Genomic DNA, 23,765 nt, shown 5'->3' on the forward strand with positions numbered 1-23,765 from the left:
TTCAAAAGTAAATTAACTCTAAAATTAAAATTTAAAATTCAAATTAACTCTAAAATTAAATTTTAAAATTCAAATTTTGACTTAGATAAGCATAAGCAAAACAATAAGGCTGGAAAATTTATGGTCATTATATCAGACTCTCCACTCTCATTAATGGTAGATACAACATTAGATTTTCGAAATGTTTTTGAAATACAAATAATCAGAGGATGTTTGGTAACAACGTGGAGTATCAGGTGAAACAATGTGCACTAATCTTATGGATCACGGCTATGAATTCAACTCCGTTCTATAGTGCCGATGGATGACGGATAAAAAGTTGAGTTTATAACAATTACTCGAGGACAGAAACGGTGATAGTCGACTTTTAAAAGAAGTTCACTTAAAAAAACATGTTGATGAAGAAAGTTTTTATAAAAAGATTATACCACTTTGGAGTTTGAGGAAATATGCTTACGATAATCCTTCAAGTAGTCGACCTCAACCTTACCATTACAATTAGAAGTATTCCAAGCTAACCTTTGACTGCAAGCGTCCAATTAAACCTCACAAATTTGCAAACACGTTTTTCTTTTTTTGGGTGTGTGTGGTTGTTGCTGTGGCTGATGCAGTCAAATTGTGAAACGATTGGAGCAGAGAACATCCAAAAGAAAAAAAAGAGCTTGTGGACAAATCTTCAAGTCGACCAAAAACACAGCTAGGAGAAGTTGGGCAATTTTTCTCGTCCTTTTGCTCACTAATCACTATCGCGTGAGCAGTCAGCCTCACGATCAAATTTGAAAACGTGGTAAAAATCCACTAATTAATCCAGGTTGCTTGGGTTGGTTTTGTTGGACGAGTCTTGGTTTGAGGCAAGCTGCCTTGCAAAAGTAGAAAAAAAGGGGTCAAAAGGGAGCAAAAGAGAGAACTGAAATGGGGAAAAAAAAAGGTGAGTCTGGAATGCAGCTCACCACCTGTAAATTAATAGGCATGGTTATGAATTTTAACCATATAGATTATTAAGCATACATTAAGCATGATGGAATTGGTGTTACCATAAAGGCATTGACAAGGAACTAGAGTAGTGAACCTTCCATATTGCACAATTGCACTAGATTTGTTCTTCACCAATCTGCAGAGCCGTAGACGTTTCCACGGTTCTTTTCGTTTTCCATAAACACCAACCATTGCAACCATCAAAAGTGGAAGGTAGAGTGTACAAGCATCATTGGTTTGTTTGGTGAAAGAAGTTAAAAATTGATAAATTAACTTGAAATAAGTGGAGACTGCACATGCAATACCGTTCCAGAGAAACAAGAGTCCACAAGAAAAAAAGGGGCAATGCAGATATGCTGTGTTCTAAGAATGATTTTACTATATCAGTAAATGTTGTAATTGTGACGATGATTTTGGGCAACTTTAATGAGCACCAATTGGTTGCATATTTGAAGAAAGTGTCATCGAATGCAAGGGCATCGATTGGTGGTAACCAATGCTGAAAAGCGTTTGAAGAACTTTCATAATTTAGTAGCATTTTGAAAAGTTTGAAAATAAGGCTCGTCTTCCTTAATTCACAATGCAATTGCTATTGATTATAATGCTTGTAGAAATGTTAATGGAACACATTTCTTTAAATTCTAGGGAACCAAAAAGAGCCTTAGAAGAAAGTATGCCACAAAAAAAAAAAAACCTGAAGCTCTGTCAAGCTGGACTGATGCCGTACACTTGGGCCGATGACATAGCCATCATGCTAGATGAGATAATACCCTGAGCAACATATCCAGCAATTTGACCTGCTGTTCTGCCGTGATTTCATAAAGGAGCTCAAGCCATTCAAGATGTGGAAGCTACTTCAGTAGGCCATCCCTGTGATGTTTGGTCTAAGCTGCAGCCTGTAGGCTGCAGCATATCCACTGCAAACCCCTGAATTATTCATGATCACGCCAAGAGTTTCATCTTCAAGAGCTGACATCCTGCTGATTCTCCGTATTTGAGGGGTATAATGTGTTGAAGACGACCAGTGTAAAGACATTTCTTACTTCTGCAGGTGTACCATAAGATAGATCATGATAATCAATATTTCCATCTCTCTTCGGTTCATAGCCATGCTCCTTTTTCCCATGTTGAACACATTCAATTAATTTGAGAACCTTTAGGTAGGCTTGTAGTGGGATGAATACCTACAAGGAAGAGAGCTATCTTTAACAGAAATAAACAGGGAAATGATGTAAACTGTTGCAGTGACTGTAAATATGAAATGTTCTAAATAGACATTCAAAGCCCTCGTACTGATATTATTGTCTAAAATAAGTTCTATCAAGGTGGACCAGTAATTTCTTATGAGGAAATGATGAACTTTTTTTTGTCACAATTTAACAACATTATTGTTGCCTGGCTAACAAAACAAAAACAGTAGTGGATCTTATGCATCTCGGTAAATATGAACATATTTGAGTTCATACACCTGAAAATTTTCATAGATGTAGGACAAGTTGGAACACATGCATTTGTATACATTTACGCAAATATATAAACAAGTGAACTTCAATTACAACAGATGTGTACAAAGTTGTCTTAACAGTTCACATGATCAATAATTTTTTTCATTCACATGTTATAACATATGCTACACCAATGATTTTTTTTTCCTTTGGTTTCTCAAATGCACGAACATATGCAGCTTATTAATTTCCCCATGATAGAAGTTCATCATCAAATTATAGAAGTATGACTGAGCTTCCGTATTATATATTTCTAAATAGCTAAACAGAGTAACTTGATACTAATAGACAGATCTCATGACTTCCAATAAATGAAAAAAAGAGTCCAAACTAAAAATGGAAGGTAGAAGTATATTGTGCTTACAAGATCTGAGGATGGTGCCTGAGGAATTTTTGCCATAGCATTTGCAACAAAATATTCATCAGTCATTTCAGTTAATGCCCGCCGCATTGAGACAGCTAGGCTTTGCACCTCGCCTACCAAATGCTTATCATCCCAGACTTGGGGTTCTAATAGCTCTGAAAATCCGGTATTATGTTGACGGTTGATTGATTTTCCAATATCTAGTGCCAATGACATATCACCTCCAAGGTATAGAGCTAGGGCAAAAGTAGCTACCACTAAAGGATCACGCGGTTGGCGTACTAATGCTTCATGAAGTGCTAAAATACTTATCCTGTAAAATGGAAGGAGAATAAAATGCCATTTTGCAGAATAATAGTGAATCCAAGTAATCTCAAATAAAAACATGTGCTTTTTCAAAAGAAGTTTGAAACATTTAGTTCTTGAGTAGCATTCATACTAGCTTCATAAATTCCATCTTTGTCAGTTTAAACAATCCAAACAGCTAGAAATAAAGCAATCAATGTATAAATTTTGGCCTCGGTTATAAATAGCAAGTTGAATAATGCATATCTCACCACAAACTATTATGGCATGGCCTGTTAGGAGCAAGAAAATTATCCAATTTAGAAAATAAGACCTGCATACACAACAAACAAATTAGCAACTAAAGCTACATTGAAATACATTGTGCATATCTCAATTAGCAGCATACCACCAAAACATGAAATTGATGATTTCAAAAGAAAATAAACACCTTACTCCTGATTAATCCAGATTTAACAATAAAAAACTTAAACAAGCTAAGCTTTACAGTTTACACACAGCTAGTGAAAAAGTTGAATTTGAATTGATAAAATTTTCCATGATCAAGAATTTAAAAGTAATTCATAATGACCTCCATCACAAAATTAAAGTGCACATGAACAAAATTCTGTTATGGAAAGCAAACACAAATAAAACAAGCAGAGCACAAGAAACAAGGGCTGCCATTTATTTTGAAAGCCTGCAGCATACAAAGTTGCAACACGGCAATATTAACTTGTCGCAGAAGGTCCACTTGAATCAATCTCTTGTACATCATCAAGAAGCAACAATTTCGAGGATAACAATGGTTCATAATCACGGTCCGAGGTGAATGATCTTTTTCCAGCTTCAATTAACTAAATAGCTCAAAATCAAACTTACCAGTAGCATGTTAGTTCCTTTATCCTTCCTCTTAAAACGAGTTGAAGAAAAATATGCTGCCTGTACAGTACATTCAAATCATTCAACCAAAAGCAGAAAACCTAACAGCCATATGAAAACTTAACTTTTAGAATCTAGATACTCCATGCATCCACTAATAGCGCATGCAAGACTTGTAGATTTTTACCAGCAAATGCAATTAATAAAATTATATGCATCAAAAGTTATAACAAATTACCAATATAATCGTATTTCAAATTACTTTCTTATGGCATTGATTTTATAGCTTTAATAGTATATTGCATAAGCAACCAATGTCAAAAGTCTAATTCTGAAGAGTTCTCCCAATCAAAATATTCCCTACATAAGTGGATGGATGGAGTATATATATGCTCAGGGGAGAGTATGGTTATACCTGAAAAGGCAGCAGGTGTTCAAGAAGACCGAATCTCCAAAGCAACCTTAAAGAAGCTTCAGCTGAACCATAAGCAAGCATATAGTTGATCTCCATGAGTATTCTTCCCTGTAGCAGATAGACATTTAGAGGCAAACAAGAAAAAGATCCAAAACATTCTAAAAAAAGACAGTGTGCATGTCAAGCCTTGACCTTATCAAGTCTTGCCACAGAGCAGGCAAGAGTTCGCACATAATAAGCAGTTTCTTTTGGAAAGTTGAACCCTAAACGAGCTGCAATTCTGATTGCACGTAGAATACGAGCTGTTAATTACATGATAGCATTAATACCAAAAGTTCACATGAAAAACAAGGCAGAAAAATCTAGAAAAAGCATAGTTGAATTTCAGATACTGACCACAGTCCTCCTGGAATGATGTGCCAGCTGGAATCACGGTACGAACCTAGTGAAAGGGCATAAAGAAGATTACAGGATGAGTTGATTCATGAACACGGAAATAGGATGATTGGAAATTGAACCAATAAACATATAAAGTAAATAGGTACAGCTTACCTTAGCTTTCTTAATATCCTCGATTCCTCCGAAGTAGTCGTAGATCTTTTCTGCATATGGATTGAACATTAACCTGCAAACATTTATCTTGAGAAAAATATACACTAGACCCTGCAATATGGCCAGCAGATATCATTAAAAAGGATAGATACACTAACCCGTTTATAGTGAAGTCCCTCCCTTGGCAATTTTTCCATCGGATATAATCATTTTTGCTACAATGGGGGCTCTTGGACGTGTAAATTTGATTGCTAGTTGACCCTCGTGCATAAGTGTTAAAACTTGATACCTGCCAACAAGAAGACACCAGAAATATCCAGGTCGCTCTAAATCTTAGGTTGTGAAAGAAAATCTAATTTGTCAGAATCAAAGTGCGCAGTTTGCAATGAGCACCCAAAATTAAGATATATGTCAAGGATACCAGAATTGACAGATAGTAAGAATGATTATGTCCTAACCTCAACAATTGAATTGTTCTCATATACATGACATATTGGGAACCGCCTTCCTACTATAACAGCTGATCCTGAGAAAGTGTCTTTCACCTGCAGGAGTTGGAAAGTAATATTTTTAATCTCTATAAAGTATTATAAATTAACCGATGTAATCCTGGTATCAACATTTAACAATCACACTTTACTTTTCACAAACAAAAGTGAAAAATTAACATATAAAGTATTTTGCAGGCTTTTTACGTGAATGCTTGAAATATTCCTATATTTCAGAACATTGGATATTACATTTTCTAGTGCACGGAATATATCATTGTCAACACTGAACAATCTAATCTTGCCGTTGCGAAAAAGGGAGGTGACAAATGCACGGTAAGCAAGTTACTTATTTACTTATCTTTGTTGACGTTGATATTTGCAAAAGCAAAAGCAAACTACTGTGGTAAACTTCCTATGAACCAATTTCAGTAAAAAAAACCAGCTCTAGGAAAATGCATGCCACAAACCTCAGCTAGAAAAATTAATGTAAGAACAACACTTCCTCCTTCTAACAAAAATAAGAACATCACTTCATCAGCATAAGAAGCTTGGTAATTTGAATTATAACCTGCCTAAGATCAGCTGTGGTTATTATGTCAAAATCTTTTGGGGTTTTCTTCATTATGAGATCTCGAACACAACCACCAACCAGGTAGACATCATATCCTGCAAAATGAAGAAAGAAACCATCAAATATTATATTACAGCAAGTACCTTTTTTTAAAAAAAAAAAGAGCGGTAGCCCAGCTGTAACACAAAATCTTATATTATCACTGTGGCCTTAGAGTATTTATTTTTACAAAAAAAAAAAACAGTTCAATCAAATAGCATACTCAATTAATATAAGATTGCACCTAGTTCAGAAAAAGGAAAGACAAAACATGGTAGTTTAAATCGAATACAGTAAAATGCAATAATATTTGCCATAAACAGGCAATTTCTCAGACATATTTAGTGAAATTTACAACAAGATGAGCAAGCAAGGTATCTGATGATAAAGCAGAGTAAATTCAGTTCAGATAATAATTCAGCATTTCACCTGTTCTTATTAAGAACAGGCTAGCACTAAATCTAAGCATTGCAATAGACTACAAATTACCACAATAAATATAACAATAAAACAAATATGTCAAAATAAATATTTTTTAAACAATGGCCATAAGGAATATTCATAAAAATGACAGTTTTACACTAAATCCTGATCAACAGATTTACAGATGTCAGTCGAATGAAATGTCATGTGTAACTTTTTTTTTGTTTCTCCAGAGACGGGAAGCGATATGTTCCTGTTCCTACCGGAGAAATTTTCAGGATGTTGGTTTATGTTCCCCACCACATAAACCGTGGGAATAATACACGATACACGAGGGACACAGAGTGATCATTTCCACTACTTGGTGCTTGATTCCACCAAACGATTGCATGTTCGCAACCACGGGGCATCATCAGAACCCATACAAGAAATCGAGCATGTCTGGAACTCAGATTAACTAACACTTGAGTCTTGTGTACGGTAAAAGAGGAAGAGACATGGACGCACACGCACCTCTGCTGCGGAGGCGGTGGAGGACGTTCCAGGCCTCGTCGGGGATCATGGAGTCCTTGATCCCGAACCGCTTCGCGCTCACCTTCTTCCACTCCGGCGCCTCCGCCGCCGCCGCCGCCCCACCTGCGCCCCAAGCCACCCCAACATCCGGCAAGTAAGATAACCGACGACGCGGGCACTAGCAGAGCCGCACAGTTCGAACGGGGCACCAGACGCGGAGGAGGGAGGAGAAGAACCCTTACCGGCGTTCGCGGGGGCGGAGGAGGCGGGGTTGGAGTCGGAGTCGGAGGGCGCGGGGGAGGGCGACGGGGAGCGGCGCCTGCGCCGGCGCGGCGCCGCCAGCGCGGCGAGCGGGGACGGCGCGACGCGGGATGGGCGCGAGAGCGCCCCGAGCCCCGCCGCGGCGGCGAAGCGCAGCTCCGGCGTGCGCAGCGCCATCCCGGCGGCGGCGGCGGCGGCGAGAGGAGAGGAGGAGGAGGATGGATGAGGCGGCGAGAAGGTAATCTGCGACTCTCCTCTACTGCACTGACCGGTGGGGCCCACTTACCAGGCCCCAGGTAATGGGCCGGTTTGGGTCGGCCCAGTAGGTGCATTCCCAGATGGTGGGCCGGAGAGATCGAGACATGGGCTCTATGGGCTAAATAAAGCCCACAACGCTCTAGCAGGCCAGGATTACCAACGTACCGGATCCCTCACAAAAAAGGTTAATGGAAAATGGAAATCGCGAAATAGCACTACGAGTACTTGAATTGAATCGATCCATCTCTACCAGACTCTACTCCACTTCACTATCATCACGTACGTATCTCTTCGTAAATAAACTGAGGGAAACCTGAGATTATATTTGATATACAAAGGTCCCATCGTTTCACTAACGGCTTATTCACAAACGAAGAATAATTTGTGAATATAACTTTTATATACGTATTCTTAGCGATCTAAAAGTAAAGGCTAAAAAATAAATTTCGATAAAAAAAACCCATAAAATCAACTCCAAATTTATGATTGAAAATTTAAATTTTAGCTGATAAGCATAAGCATAAGTGAAAAAATGAGGCCGAAAATAATTACAAGTGGAAAGAAGTTCACTTACATCCCTCAACTAACGGTTGAGTTTGAATTGTATCCGTCAACCCTAAAACCGGGTATAACACACCCTTTAAGGCAAACAACAATGTTTATTAACAAGGTTGGCAATAAGATGGTCCCAAAAATAAGTGGGTGGTAGCTAATACATATGCTAATGCAAAAAGTGAATATAAGGTAGGGCCCACAAGAGAAAAAAAAAAGACCAATCTCTAGCCTCCCCTACACTGTTCATTGTACAAACTAGTAGATACCCCGCCGCGTTGCTGCGGGCTTGATAGATGACTTATGCATAGATTTTTCGTGACTCAAATAATGACGAAATGGGAAACTAAGTGCCTTCTAAAAATCATAATATTAGTTTACGGGGATGCATTACATCTATATTCAGATAACGCATATGATTGTCCTTTACGGTTCATATTGACACTACATGCAAGCTGCGGTATATATGCAGCTGTGGTAAGTAGCAAAAAACAGGTTGCAGGTAGCAATAGATATCGATATCAAAAGACAACGGCTGAAATATTTTGATACTTTAAAAATAATATAAACAGTTTCAAACATTTAACTCCTATTGGAGTCAAAATATTCAATTATGTAGAACTTGTTCTTAGATGTCTAAGAGCAAGACTTGGATGCAGTAAGGAAAAAATATGCACAAATCAAAGAAGATAGTGGATTCTAAAATACATAAATAAAAAAAAGAGTGAATTGCACTATGGACAAGTTATTCTTACCATAGTTGCACTATGGACCAGGTGAATGTTAATCTTTTCACTTGAGGCCATATATCTTTGCATTGTGTTGCAATTTGGACCAGGTTAAGCATGTTGAGCTGCCAGCAGCCATCCCAGCTATGTGAGTCATCCCTCGAGTACCATGTTTGCAAGGGAAATGGGAATCAGCGGCCACCATGGACATGGATAGTGTAGACCGTCTCTGCTTTCGAAAGATTAAGTGCATGAATATTTGTTGCAGGAATTAATGCAAGCATGCTTGTTTACTCAATTATATATCTACAATCATAATGATTGTGGGAGTTTAATTTGATGCCCCAAGGGTCATCGTCTGGGCAGAGGACAAAGTCCAGCTTGGGCAGGAGCAGTTTAATTCAAGGAGCCGGATGTTCTATTGAAGTTGGAGATTGATGAAGTTGACGCCGTTCGGCTCCACAATGCAGCCCCTGCCGGCATATGGATCTTATCCGACGAATTGGACGCTGGTTTCACCCATTTCTGATATCCTCTTCACCTGATCTCCCTGTCTGAGCATGGTATCTAGATATTCTACGTATCAAAGAAGGATTGCTATACCCTGGTCCAAGCTGCAAGCAAGTGTAATCTTATATGGTGTTAATATAGGATCCACGCATGGGTTGCAGGGTTGGGATGGGAGGTAATGATGGTGATTATATAAAGCCATGAAGCCTCCGTCAGTTACTCATATCACTATATATATCATTCATTGAAGGCGAGGAGTCCGTCGGCGGTAGAAGAAACGTATGCCAAACAATGGTTTCATTGTGCTGGAAGACGGGGAGATGTGCATGGAGATAGCAAGACTGCAAAAGGTGTTTATAGGTCTGGAGAGTGCGGAGACGGATTCGCTTTAATTACACCTGTTGGTTTCTACTGAAGAAAGACAAACGTCACTATCTGATAGTTGTTATTGCCACCTTCCACGATGCTTGTTCTTGGTAGTAAAACTATTTTATTGCTTACTACCTGCTTTTATACCACATTGTGCTTGTTGTTATGTTGCAAAACCAATTAGCTTATTCCATTATTACAAATAGAAGTTAACTTGTTCTTAGGTGTTGAGAGACGCGTTATATCTGGTATTGCAGTTTTGGGACGTGTTTCAAACTCGACGTCAAGGAGAGAGACCTAAAGTGAACTTATTCCATTACAAATAGATCACACGATGTAGCATATGGGCCAGGGCCAGGCACGTCGCCTTTCCACAACTGGTGTATGGGCCTCCGGTACGTATACTTCACCTTGGGCTTCGAAAGCAGCTACGTGGTAACTAGCTAGCTGTGTTTCAATTTGCAGCTTATTTACATCTTATAATTTCTCTGTGTAGTAGTATAGCTTAGCTCCACGGGTGTAGCGAATGAAATAATGATAATATTAATCTTACTGCTTAATCTGTGTTTTCAATATTTATTTCACGGCTAATTTGTGGAGCTAGCAGCTAGGCTGCAAGTTTGCTACAAGTTTACAAAATTATATTATAAAACGAAGGGAGTAGTGAATAGTGATCATCTGAGCCATATATATCATGCGTGGAACTCTAGTGATCATCATCACCTTGGCGACATTTACATACTAGCTACATATATATGGGTCCTCATGTAATGTACCACGTCGTCCTTACTGCCCCCACATTATCTTCAGTATAATTGCACAAATCTCCTAAACAATTAAGAGGAGAGAATCAAAACTTATGAAAAAAAAACCATGGATGCAAAGGTACACACATTCGACACATAGTACATATATTTAAGCATGCCATGCATACATGGGCCACATGCATGCAAGAACAACGCATGGATCTCGATGTCGATGCCCACTTTTGCTCGAGCAAGCAATATCCTAGCCATGCAAAATGTGGGAGAGATACGAGACTATAGGTTTGTTTGGGAGCTTTGAGTAGATTCTCACATAATTAAAAACTCCCTTAAATAGTTCGGTTTCTTATTCAGATTCTGAGAAGCCGTAGTTATGGAATCAACGAAAATAAATTAGAAGTCAGAAGCTTGTTTTCCCAGATTTCTCACCAGACAGCTCTTTCAGCCTAGAATCTAAAGCTCCCCAAACAGACCCCACGAGAGAAAGAGATGCATCGTCTCTTGCGAAAACGAGACATATATACCCAAGGGCACGCATGCATCTATGTGAGCACTTTAGTTTGTGCTGGCTAGCTAAGTTACTCGATCTCTTTCCATGCATGTAGTGATGATCAATGATAGCCGGTGATGAGGGTATATGTGTATGTTGTAGTGGGGTTCACTGTCTGTCTATCTGTCTGTCTTTTTCGATTCATGCATGCATATGCTAGGCTATATAGCTTGCTGCTCGATCGATCGATCCCCATTAGCTATCTAACTTAATTTCGGTGCCATGGCAAGTGGCAACTCGATCGTTTTGTAAATCTGTGTACTGCTCTCTCTCTCTCTCTCTCTCTCTCACACACACACATATTTCATCAGACACTGTAGCTTGTATGCTGAATCCATGCATGCATATATGTATATTTATCTGCAACTATCATGTAATTCTTTCATTTCATATTATATGTCGTCTGATATTTTTCTTAGTCAAATTTCTTTAGATTTGATCAAGTTTAAAAAAAACATACTAACATTTTCAATACAAAACAAACATATTATCAAAATATATTTAATATTAAATTAATTTGGTGATGTAAATGTTACTATTTTTTTCTATAAACTTGGTTAACCTAAAGAACTTTGACTAAGAAAAAAATAAAACAACTTATAATATGAAACGTAGAGAGTATATATATGCTTCGACAAACTAAATCAAGGCATGGCAAGATTGAAAGAAAATTCCCCGCAAAAAAAAGATTGAAAGAAAATTATTTTAGTTCATTGTCATCGATCTCGTTTGTATTTGTTCTCTCCAGTGGCGGATTTAGACCATTTCTGTGGGGGCGGCTGACCCCACAGTTTTTTGAAAAACACCCTATAAACCTCGATTTTCATGTATAAATCCAAAAAAATTAAAGAAATGATCCTACTTAAATATTAACCACTATTAATTTACCCCATAGGTATAAAATTCTAGCTCCGCCACTGGTTCTCTCTCTTAGAATATTTTTGCATGGATCGATGCTTTAACAAAATATGCATGCCAATCAGTGTACTGTGGCACATCGTTCTAACTAGCTAGTTGTACTATAGCTAGCTAGGGTTTCATGTATAATTCTTCGTGCGCTTCGCACGCTATAATGATATCAAAATATTTCATTCTCATTTTCTAATTATATTATATTCCATGCATGTAGAAAGCATATGCAGGCATGCATCCACCTCAGAGGGCATTACAGATTGTTAGTTTTTTGTTGTGTCCAAGCTGGTGGCTTTTCTTATTTCCTGTTGCCTTTTCTGACTAAATTAAATAATATAATATTATTAAGTATGTCATGTCATGTTTGATGACGATGCTGCTACTAGTTAGCTATATACTGCTTTTATTTTTTTTCAGACTCTAAAAGTTTCCTAGATCCGCCAATTTCCTCCGTTAAAAAAAATCTAGGATAGGAGGGGACAATAGCATAACCTAGTACTATATATATAATGAATCTGGACAGGTTACTGTGTAGATTTATTGTACAAGAATATGTCTCCTCCTATCCTAGGTTTGTTTTTTTAGTCGGGATGATTATACAACCAATCAGATGAATCGACCTTTACTTTTCTTTGTTCTTACACAACATTTTAATATAATACTCTATAGGGCAAACCGGAATGAAGAGGATCTTACAAGAACTATTAAATTAATTTCTACTAGCATAAAGTTCATCATCAAGGATAGAACAATAAATACTCAAAATGTATATGTATTTTGGGCATTAAAATTAAGCTAAAAATATTCAAGAAATGGATAATTAGCTTTAACATACGAAGACTTCAAATTTATTGGGCCATGTACACAGTACATTACCGGCCGGGTAGTTAATAATGGAGTGATTCAGTTTGTAGTCACAAATGCGAGATACATAACTTTACCTAGCTAGAGACACCAATCACTGTGATGACGACATACAGTACCTTCATATGCGTGTAACAATGTTATAGAACAGAAGCCAAAGGACGAATGATCAATTAATTAACAAACAAACGCATAGAAAGCTCTATTGTGTCCATACTCATGGCCTTCACTATGCACACAAAAGCCCACACATTCCCATGAAAAGCACCACACTACTGCATCTGCATGCACACACAAACACAGAGTATATAATGTCTAGCAGTATAGTATTAAACTTTTTGCCATCTCACCGTGCCCCCAGTGGAGTGTCAGCACTTGTACCTGTGCCATATTTGTCACCTACCAAAATAAATATACATCTACTGCTGACGGCAGAATGTTGTTAATAATTTAGGGCCTTTGGCTACAACTTCTTTCAGAAATCTATATCTCTCCTAAATATTTCTAAAAATCTATAATTATGTAATCCACCAAATAACCTAGAAGCATATAAATGAAAAACCTAACTTTTTTTATATTCTCATCGGCTACTACTTAAAATCTTGAACTCCTCAAATAAAATCATGAATGAGAAATGGATGAGATTTGGACCATATATATGCAATGCAATTGCAGGCAGCAGCTAGGGACATACATGCATGAATGCCACTGGCCCCCAAATATTCCCTGCATGGCCCTTTTTTTTCTCTCCTGCTGCATGCTGTGCATGCATGCATGGATGAGAATAGTATTAGTAGTAGTAGTAGTATGCTTCTGTCTCAAACCATCACTAGCACACACACCATCATCATCATGTCCTTTGCATAATTAATCAGGGCTTTTTGTGTTGGCCCTTGCTTTGGAACCCCTTTTTACAAATAGAGAGTATATTCGTCCTGTCCCTTATCTAAGGCCCAAATAGAGGGGGGGCATGAGTGGCCCTTTTTGTTTCTGTTATGAACTAGTTATGTGCACTAACTTCAATGGATCAAAGCTTGGTATTAGAGCAAATTTAATAGTATAAGCCAACTACATGCTTCAGATCATCCATAGTCATTTTAATAGCCAATTCATACAACCATTACCTATAAACATATGTTGTACAAATAATACCTGGTCCTACCTATCATACACACATGCATCTGAGAGTTCGTGTTGCAGCTGGCTACAAATATGTACTAGCCTGCTGCTCTTCTCTCTCCTATTTTATCTCCTCGAAATATGTTTATAGCTGGCCTAGGGCAAGTTTTATAGTAGAGGTGGATGTCACATCTAATTTAGAATATGTCATCTTCTCATTAATTAAGAGGTAACACATACAACATATCACATATAATATACAAATCCCAATATTAGTCCACTCTCACATCATCTTGCATTTTTCTTGGAGATTGTATAGAGGTTGCCCCTTACATGAGAGCAAGTATAATACTGAACTATAAGCCTACTATAAACTTATGTGGAGGAGAGAGACAACAAAAAATTAAGAGGTTGGCTCTCATGCAAGAGCTAGCTTAACACAATCTTCAAGACAAATACATTAAATGTATAAGTGAGAAATAGAGAGAGGAGAAGAAAATTATAGCCAACCTTATAGCTAATCTAGTACATATATCGGCTTTAAGATAGGCTAATAGTAAGAAGTGAGCTATACTATTATCTTTGCTCTGAGGGATGGCTCATTCTCTCTCTTCTAACTTCTCTCCTCCCCCTTATCATCTAATCATATGTGATAAATTTAGAGGCAATATGTAGGGGCTTATAGTACTTATCCTTATAGTCTGCTATTGTACCTGCTCTTACTATTAGTACTCCACTACTCATACTGATCACAAGCACTACTCATGCTATCATGCATGCACAAAGCCAAGGTGTTGTACATGACCAAGATGATGCTTTGGTAAAAAGTAAAAACTTTTCAATTAAGCATGATGAGGAGTAAGTAGAGTGCATGCATGTATGCAAAAGGGGAGAGACTAACCCAAGTTCAGTTAGCTACCTACCTTTGCGCTTTTGTAATTTGGCATATGCAAGATTAGGAAATGATCATATGAATTGTCTCTCTATACGTTAATTAAGTACTAGTATGTGTACTATGGGTGTATCTCGATCGTAGTTTCGTGATGATTATTGTTTTTTCTCCTCTAGTCCATGAGTACACTACTTTTTGTAGGGTTTAATTAATTAACTAATCAGTATTTTGGTGAATAAGATGTGCTTAAATTAATTTAATTATCTCTGCATGCATGATGACCTTTTACTTGGGAGTCAGTACGTAGTACGTGTACGACACGTCCCCTCGATTTGCAAATTAAAGCTGCTAGATATTTATACTATATAGACGTACGAGTTTGTAGAGCTAGAAATTAATTGAAAATGTATGATGAGTACTACTAGGAGCATAACCAGCAGAAAAAGGTGCTTTCATGGGTTATAATTAAATTAACTATGTATATAACCCACTAACAACAAAAGGAAGGCAATGCTCCGACACTAATCCTAGGGTTCATCATGCATGCACTGTAAATTAAAGATTAATTGTACCATTGTTCTCTGGCCGGTGTGCATGCATGCAACTAGCTTGCATGCTTGCATGCATGGGATCGAGCGAGAAGTTCATGCATTTACACTATTGTACTGAGAATGAATGAGACACTACTTAAAAAAGATACCACTTATTTTAGATGCACTTCATCCATCCTAAAATATATTAGAAACACTTATTTTTTCTTTTGCATACCATTAACTAGCATCTCTCTCTTCTCTTTAATTCATATTTTAAATGCTCCACCCTCATAATATCTAATCCGATTGGATGCATGCGTAGTATTTATTAGAGCAATCCAAACGAGGAGGTGATACTACTTTTTTTTTCTTAATTTTTGTGTTAGTGGTAGTTGTGTTTTATGTGCTATTGCCATCGCCGTTAGGGTTCCGTCCATCCCACGCCGTTAGTTGCTATTGGATGAACAATGTATTTAACGGCGCGGGATAGACGGAACCCTAACGGCGATGGCATTTTTAGAACAAAACCGTTCGTACGATGGCATTTCTTGAAACTCACACTTATCGATGACATTTCTTGAATTTTGATGCTTGTCAATGATATTTCTTGGATTTTGATGTTTGTCAATGGCATTTCTCGGATTATCTCTTGCTTGCTTGATTGGATAAGATCACGTCTAAGCTCCGGCGATAAGTCCATTCGTTATTTGATCCACAATCAAGAGGCCGGTGTTGATACTAATAACAAGAGGGTGCAAACCCGCAGGCCGCGAATACACTTATAATACAAATAAGCGCTATAAGGCCATTCCCAACCCAATGATTAGGATGGTGTCCATAACATTAAATAGACTGCCACCTAGAATGAAAAATGATGTGGCAAGTGAATAAACGAGGAAAGAGAAGGAAACCATGTCTTGCATGAGACATAGTTTCTACACAACATCCAATACATCATGTGAGATAAGTAATATTAAATTTAAGTATAAATAGTGGTGTTTGCATTGGAAGAGTAGTGTCTAGTACTAGTTTCTTGATGATGTGAAGTTTATGGAAACTATATCTAGTATGTTGGGTTGGGAATGGCCTAAGTGGTTTCACGTACGGGTCTGCCCGCTTGCACTCTTAAATAACATGCATGCTAGCTCGTGTGGGTGTATGTGGTGCTCTTGCGTGCGTAGCAGTGTATGCGTGCATATACGACAGATCTCCCCTCCATGTAAACCGGCCGGTGGTAATTAGAAAAAAAGTGGGAAAAAAAAAGAAGAAGAACACAAAATTACCCATGGTTGTGTGGTCCTCCGCCCAGCTGCCTCGATCTCGTGCATCGGATCTCATTCATTAAATTCTCCACATGGTGGGTGTGGCCGGGCTAGCTAGCTCTATTGCTCGATCGATCAACCCACTGCAACGCCGCTGCGCCGCCGGCCGGCGGCCGGCAGACGATGAATGGCCGGCGGAAAACCCTAGATTGAAGCAGGGCCTGCACCTCTGCATGCATATCCCTCTTAGCTACTCCCTCCATCCCACAATATAAGGGATTTTAAGTTTTTGTTTGCAACGTTTAACCACTTGTCTTATTCAATTTTTTTTTTGCAAATATAAAAAATGAAAAGTTATGCTTAAAATACTGTAGATAATAAAGTAAGTCATAAATAAAATAAATAATAATTTCAAAATTTTTTGAATAAGACGAGTGGTCAAATGTTGCAAGTAAAAACTTAAAATCTGGCTACGTGGTGGGGACGAAGACTCCTGGAGTTTGGAGGAGGAAGAAGAAGAGATCGAGGGGAATGCAAAAGGCAAAATCTAAATCAAGAGGCCTCTCGTTTTAGTGCTAACGAGAGACCCTACCTAGATGTCTTAACTGTAGTACTAGTCCCCATCAAGTAAGTAGAAAATATATTTCTATCACCTATGTTTTAAATAAAATTTTCTCTTAAACTATTCATCCGATTTATGATCCGATTACACGGTGTGTTCGTAAGAATTAAATCTTTACAACAAGATCTCACATGATTATATTTTGATGAAAAATTACAAATTAATTTTATAGTATATCTAAATTATTTTTAGATTTCACTAAATTACCTTTTAGATATATAAAAGTAATTTCAATAAAGCTTAAGAGTAATTTACATATATTATAGAAGTAACTTAAGACAAAAAGGAAGTAACTTTGTCATGACATTAAAAGTAGTTCCATTATAGAGGTAAAAACGTGAGTCTATCTAAAAATTAAATTTAATCAGCACAAAATATGGAATTGACTAAAAAAGATAATAAAATAAACAACTCACAACATTATGATTGTATAATAAGTAATTTAATCAAATCGAAAAGTAATTTATATATATGATAAAAGTAACTTACATATATAATAAAAGTAATTTACAACATATATATTTCTTTTATCAAAATATAGTCATGTAAGATCTTGTTGTAAAGATTTAATTGTAATGAACACAATGGTGTAATCGGATTATAAATCGGATAAATAATTTAAAAGAAAAATCTATAAGAAGAAAAAAAAACATGTATCATTTGATGTACTAGTATGCAACTATGTCTAAGATGAGTATCTGGTTAAGACAATATAGAGTGCGGTCTCTATATAGTCACTTCCAATGCAAAATATTCCTCCGACCCCGGGCCCACCCATTCGCACAGGCACAGGGCTCTGCTGCGCTGCATGGGAGGGGGCCCAGCCAGCCTGCTCGTGGGGCCCCACGCCCACCACCTGAGACTGGATCGAGGGCTATAGCTGAGGGCGCGTGCGAGCATTCGATCGGCCGGCCCACGGGCCCACCTCGATCGGCTTTAAGTCTTTTGAGGATTGATAACTTGTAGGCTGTGTTTACAGCTGGTACAATAGCAGCAGACTATTAGCCAGGTACAACATATTTAATGAAATAAAAGATAAGAGAGAAAAGCAACAAGCTACAGATCTGTAGCCAGCTGTATTATGGACTCTAAGACGCAATGTGTGTATAACAGGTGGGACCATATATTAATAGTATAGTAAGAAACTATTATATGAATTGGCTATTAGATTAGCTATATAGATGAATTGAAGCTAATAGTGGGCTGTACTATTAAACTTGCTCAGATCAGGGGTTGAAAATTTTTGTTCATATCGGATATATAGACACACATTTAAAATATTAAACGTAGTCTAATAATAAAACAAATTATAGATTCCGTCTGTAAACCGCGAGATGAATTTATTAAGCCTAATTAATCCGTCATTAGAAAATGTTTATTGTAGCACCACATTGTCAAATTGTGGAGCAATTAGTCTTAAAAGATTCGTCACGCAATCTGTGTAATTAGTTTTTTTTATATTTAATATTTTATGCATGTGTCCAAACATTTAATGTGACAGAGTGAAAAAACTTGCCAGGGGAACTAAATATGCCCGTATATAATACCTCACCTCTTTCACTTGGGTATAAATATGTTTGCAAAAAATAGTGGAGGAAAAACATGTCAGCTGCAACGCACACCTATAGCAATCAAATTTAGGACTTGTCTGTTTCAGTGCCATTTTTATTTTTACAGTGGCAATAAGTGATTGTTGGCAGAAATTATTTTTTTTCCTTTTTGGCAATAGTCGGTTATTAGGCGGCCAAAATTTTAGTACTACTTAATTTAGAATTCAATTCAGAAAAAAATTATTTAACAGTATAATTTCTTTTTTGTATAAACCAGATGGCACATATGGCTTGTAGTACTAGATGACGGGATGTACAAACCAGATGGCATATTTCTTTTTTCATGGGATACTGGCATGTATTATAAAATTTCAATGTGTATATACGAGAAGGATTATGGGTTGATCTGAATCACAAAAGCACCACATGACTTCTCATATGGTCTTTTTAAGCAATAATAACTGTACTATATATGAGGAGGTCAATGAATATTCAGTTATTTAGTAACTACTGAGGACTAGAAAATGCATATATTTAATATATATTGGATGGTTGTGATGAAGTATGAGAATGATCAATGGCTCTTGTTTTGAATGATGAGACTCTGGTGGTGTTTGGATTACATGGACTAATTTTAGTCCCTGTCACATCGGATATTGGAATACTAATTAGAAGTATTAAACGTAGACTACTGACACATCGAATGTCTCAATGTATATCGAGTTTTTAATTAGTTGTAACTATAAATACCTATATGGGACTCCATGGTGCCCGGGCTACAAGGTATAGAACACACAAATTCTCTCAAATTTTAAAAAAAATTTCAAATTGTGAGTATATACCTAGGTATATGAATTTGATTCATACAAATACCTAACAGCAAAATAACTCAAACTCAACTTTATTTCACAATTCATTATTACATACCTAACGAATTATATGTTTGGATGTTATATACCTAGAACCAAAATCTAACAAAAAAAAAGTTCAAACTTAGTTCAAACTTGTTAGTAAAAAAGTTAATGTTCATATCTAAACATTTAAAAAAAATTTCATACTCATTCAAATTAGGTATATACTCAATTTGAATCTTGGAGCACATATATATATATATATATATATATATATATATATATATATATATATATATATATATATATATATAGAAAAACTATTCTATACCCTCTCCCTCCAACCCACCTCCACTCCCTCCAAGAGGGCAAACCCCCCTTCCCACCTGGTCAAAGGTCCCCCAAATTGGTCAAACCCGCCTGTGACTTTCCCCACCACCTCTACTCTTCTCAGCTCTCGTCTCCAAACGACATAGTAACGTAATGTTCATCGTGCAGTAACACCATATATTACTTGTAGTAACAATATTGAAATGTAGTCATAATATAGTCATGTCGGATCGACTTTTGATAAGCACTTTTTTTCTAACATCATGGTGCAAACGGTTTTTAAAAGTAGTACATGATGTGAGAGATATTACCCTAAAAGATTATTTTTAAAAAATTTAACTCTCTATAAGCAGTAATACTATATCATATGTATTACTATTGTCTGCTATGTGTTACTGTAATCACATCATACGATTACTACATGATGTAGTAACGATTATAAGTTTCACAGTAATATAGTGTGTTACTGCGATTTCTTAATAACGTTATTGCACGAATGCGTATAGTAAGAAAAGAAGTGCAGTAACATGGAGAGAGGGGAATTGGCTCGGTTTAAGGTGTAGTAACTCGGTTTAAGGTGTAGTAACGTTCTATATGTTCTACAGTAACAACGTGTTTTACTGCAGTTATTGGATAGTGTTACTACATAAACATGCGGTAATATGTAACTGTCAGGTGGTAACGTGTATAAGCTGTGCAGTAACACTTTTACTTTCGTGTAGTAACAAGTATATAGTTAGCATGTGAGACTTTGAACTTATATATTTTTTCTTTCAATTCCTGATTTAATGCAATTCACCACAATATTATTGTCAAAAGTGTAGTAACGTCATATACATTCATGCAATAACACTATATTGGAGAGAGGAGACCGGTTTTCTTGAGAAGAGGGATGAAGAACGGTTTCTTGAGAAGGGGAGTATGTAGATGCATTTTGAAGTTCTACCCTCCACATGCAGTAACACTATAGCATCATTATGAAAACGGTTTTGAAAAATAATACTTATCTTGTGAGATATTGATTTTCAAATATTGGCATTTTAAACTTTAACCATTCACATGCAATAACAGAATATGTAATTTGCAGTAACAAGGGCATATATATGCAGTAACTTAGTTTTACCAAATGTATAAAATTGTTCAAAACACTCTTACATCAATCAGACCTCGCTCAAAACCACCTACAGACTTTACCTATAGCCTACCTATTCGATCTTCATCTCATAAAAATGATATAGTAAAACTACAATTATCGTGCAGTAACATAGCTACTTGAAAGTGGTAACATGCACCTATTATGTAGTAACACTTCTACTTTTGTGCAGTAATAAGTATATGGTTAGCATGTGAGGCTTTAACTCATATATTTTTATTCCGATTTCTGGTCTACTACAATTTTACCACGACATTACTGTTAGAAGTGCAGTAACGTCCTATTTGATCTACAGTAACGTGGCGTGTTACTGTACTTTTACAATAATGTTACTACTGGAGCATAGTACATATTATGAGTTTCGTAGTAACATATCTTTGTTTTTTGTTTTACGATGGTAGAGAAAGATATTACAATTGATAATCATATTACTTTCTCACAAAATTCTTGAAACAAATAGCATCATTAGATGAATTGGTTAGAAGAATGTGCTTTGAACTATGAGGTCATGGGTTCAAGTCTTGAATTTAGCAATTTATTTTTTATTTTCCTAGAAAAGATAATGTTTTAAGGAGAAAAAAGGATCGGAGATCGGGAGGGGAAGGGGGGATCGCGGGAGGGAGGGAGAGGCGGTGTGGAGGGGATCGGGAGGGGGGGAGGGGGAAGCGAGAGAGAAGAGGAGGATCGGAAGGGAGGAGGGGGGTTATTCTATACCTAGGTGTAGAATAGACTCACCACACACACACTACAATTCGGATCAGGAGTAGCAGGCCCTACGTATGTATACCAGCAAATTGTAGTGAATAAAAGCCTGCAGACTAGCTAGCTCGCTGCCATTAACGCCGACCAGATCGATGGCCGAGCTGCATGCACATGTATACAATGTTGGTGCGATGAACTGACGCGAGATCAGGTCGCGATCGATATATTCTGCTGCTGCATTCTGGCCCACACTGATCATCTCTCGTGCTGACATGCACGCACACCAAATCCATCGAAAAAGAAAAATTCCCCATGTCCCCGTCGATCGTGTTCGTTTGTTCGTTCTTTGCTGTGTATGCATGGATCATAATTACTCCTTTGATGCATTACATGCTAGTAGTACCTATGTTTACTTGTCCATATATACTCCATACATATGTGTGTTATTGCATATCGATCGATTGCGGATTGACCAGGCTATGTGTTGTACAGGCCAGTATATTATTGCTGGCACGCACCCTGCTGTCTACTAGGAATCTAACTCATGAAAACAATTACCATGCCACAAATACTGGCAAAATTTTTTACCCTGTCACATCGAATGTTTAAACACATGCATGAAGTATTAAATATAAACGAAAAAATAACTAATTACACAGATTGCATGTAAATTGAGAGACGAATCTTTTAAACCTAATTGCGTCATGATTTGAAATGTGGTGCTACAGTAAATATTTGCTAATGACGAATTAATTAGGCTTAATAAATTCGTCTCGTAGTTTACAGGCGGAATCTGTAATTTGTTTTGTTATTAGTCTACGTTTAATACTTTAAATGTGTGTCCGTATATCCGATATAACACGCTAAAACTTTACACCCATAAATCTAAGCACCTCCTAAGATCTTTTTTTTTTGGTAGGAGGGGTGGCTTTAGGTATGTTTAATCTCCTCGCGTATAGTGGCATTGATCTTCATGTTTTCTCGTCAGTTTAAGCTTTTATTGACCAGAATTAGAGAAAGAAGTGCCTAAAGGATCATTATTTTAGACTCGTACGTATTTTTTTTACATGGTTACATCCCGTTAAACAATAAGTACTATATATACGAAGAAGCCTAGCTCCACATTAAGCCACATCATCAACGTATTTCAGAATATGAGTCCAAACTAGAGGTTAGACCGAGATAGATCCAGCCTGGCTTTCTCTTTAACTCCCTCATAAATATTAATTTCTCTAATATTTTTATCGCAATTAGTTTGACGTACGTTTAGCAACCACTGGAGTATGTCTTTACATGGGGAAGCTCATTGTAATGCATACACCGGGTTGCTTCTAGTTTGTCGTATATATATCTATATCTTTACATGGGGCAAGCTCATTTTGAAGCAATCCAGTGGCGGCGACGCCAAGGAAAAAAAAATTAAGTCCGAAAAAACTTCAATATAACTAGTATATACTATAATAATATAATTTCATCATCAATTAATAGAGTTTTCACCAGTGACCCGGATCGGTTGCCCGGGCTAGCCAGGCGGTGGCTCTGCTACTGAAGCAATCTATATATATGAGAGAGATGCATGGATGGGTTTCTCTGATATGAGTCACAGACGTAGAGTCCCATTAAATGGTTCATATGTCCACCACCTTAAATTGAATAGCTTACAGTAAGTTAGGGCTTGTTTAGATTTCAAAAAATTTTGGCCAAAAACATCACATCAAATATTTAGACATATGCATGGAACATTAAATGTGGAAAAAAAAAACCAATTACACAATTTACATATAAATTACGAGACAAAATTTTTAAGCCTAATTACGCCATGATTTGACAGTGTGATGCTACAGTAAACATTTGCTAATGACAGATTAATTAGGTTTAATAAATTTGTCTCGCAATTTATATGCGGAATCTGTAATTTGCTTTTGTTACTAGTTTACATTTAATACTTTAAATGTATGTCCATATACT

At 37.0% G+C, this 23,765-nt stretch overlaps 1 protein-coding gene across 1 annotated transcript; it reads right to left on the reverse strand.

The window, feature by feature from the left end:
* Positions 1–1,460: 1,460 nt before the first annotated feature.
* LOC4335699 (poly(A) polymerase I) lies at positions 1,461–7,490 on the reverse strand. Its single transcript, NM_001419308.1, has 13 exons — positions 7,258–7,490; positions 7,016–7,138; positions 6,038–6,135; positions 5,437–5,523; positions 5,137–5,267; positions 4,979–5,051; positions 4,823–4,868; positions 4,619–4,728; positions 4,427–4,534; positions 4,012–4,071; positions 3,402–3,463; positions 2,845–3,157; positions 1,461–2,159 (listed from the first exon to the last, which is right to left on the reverse strand). Exons 1-13 carry the CDS (start codon positions 7,451–7,453, stop codon positions 1,938–1,940), a joined length of 1,629 nt encoding a protein of 542 aa, NP_001406237.1. The 5' UTR covers positions 7,454–7,490; the 3' UTR covers positions 1,461–1,937.
* Positions 7,491–23,765: the final 16,275 nt, after the last annotated feature.

The sequence above is a fragment of the Oryza sativa genome, chromosome 4, assembly GCF_034140825.1.
Source record: "Oryza sativa Japonica Group chromosome 4, ASM3414082v1".
In the NCBI taxonomy this organism is placed as follows: domain Eukaryota; kingdom Viridiplantae; phylum Streptophyta; class Magnoliopsida; order Poales; family Poaceae; genus Oryza; species Oryza sativa.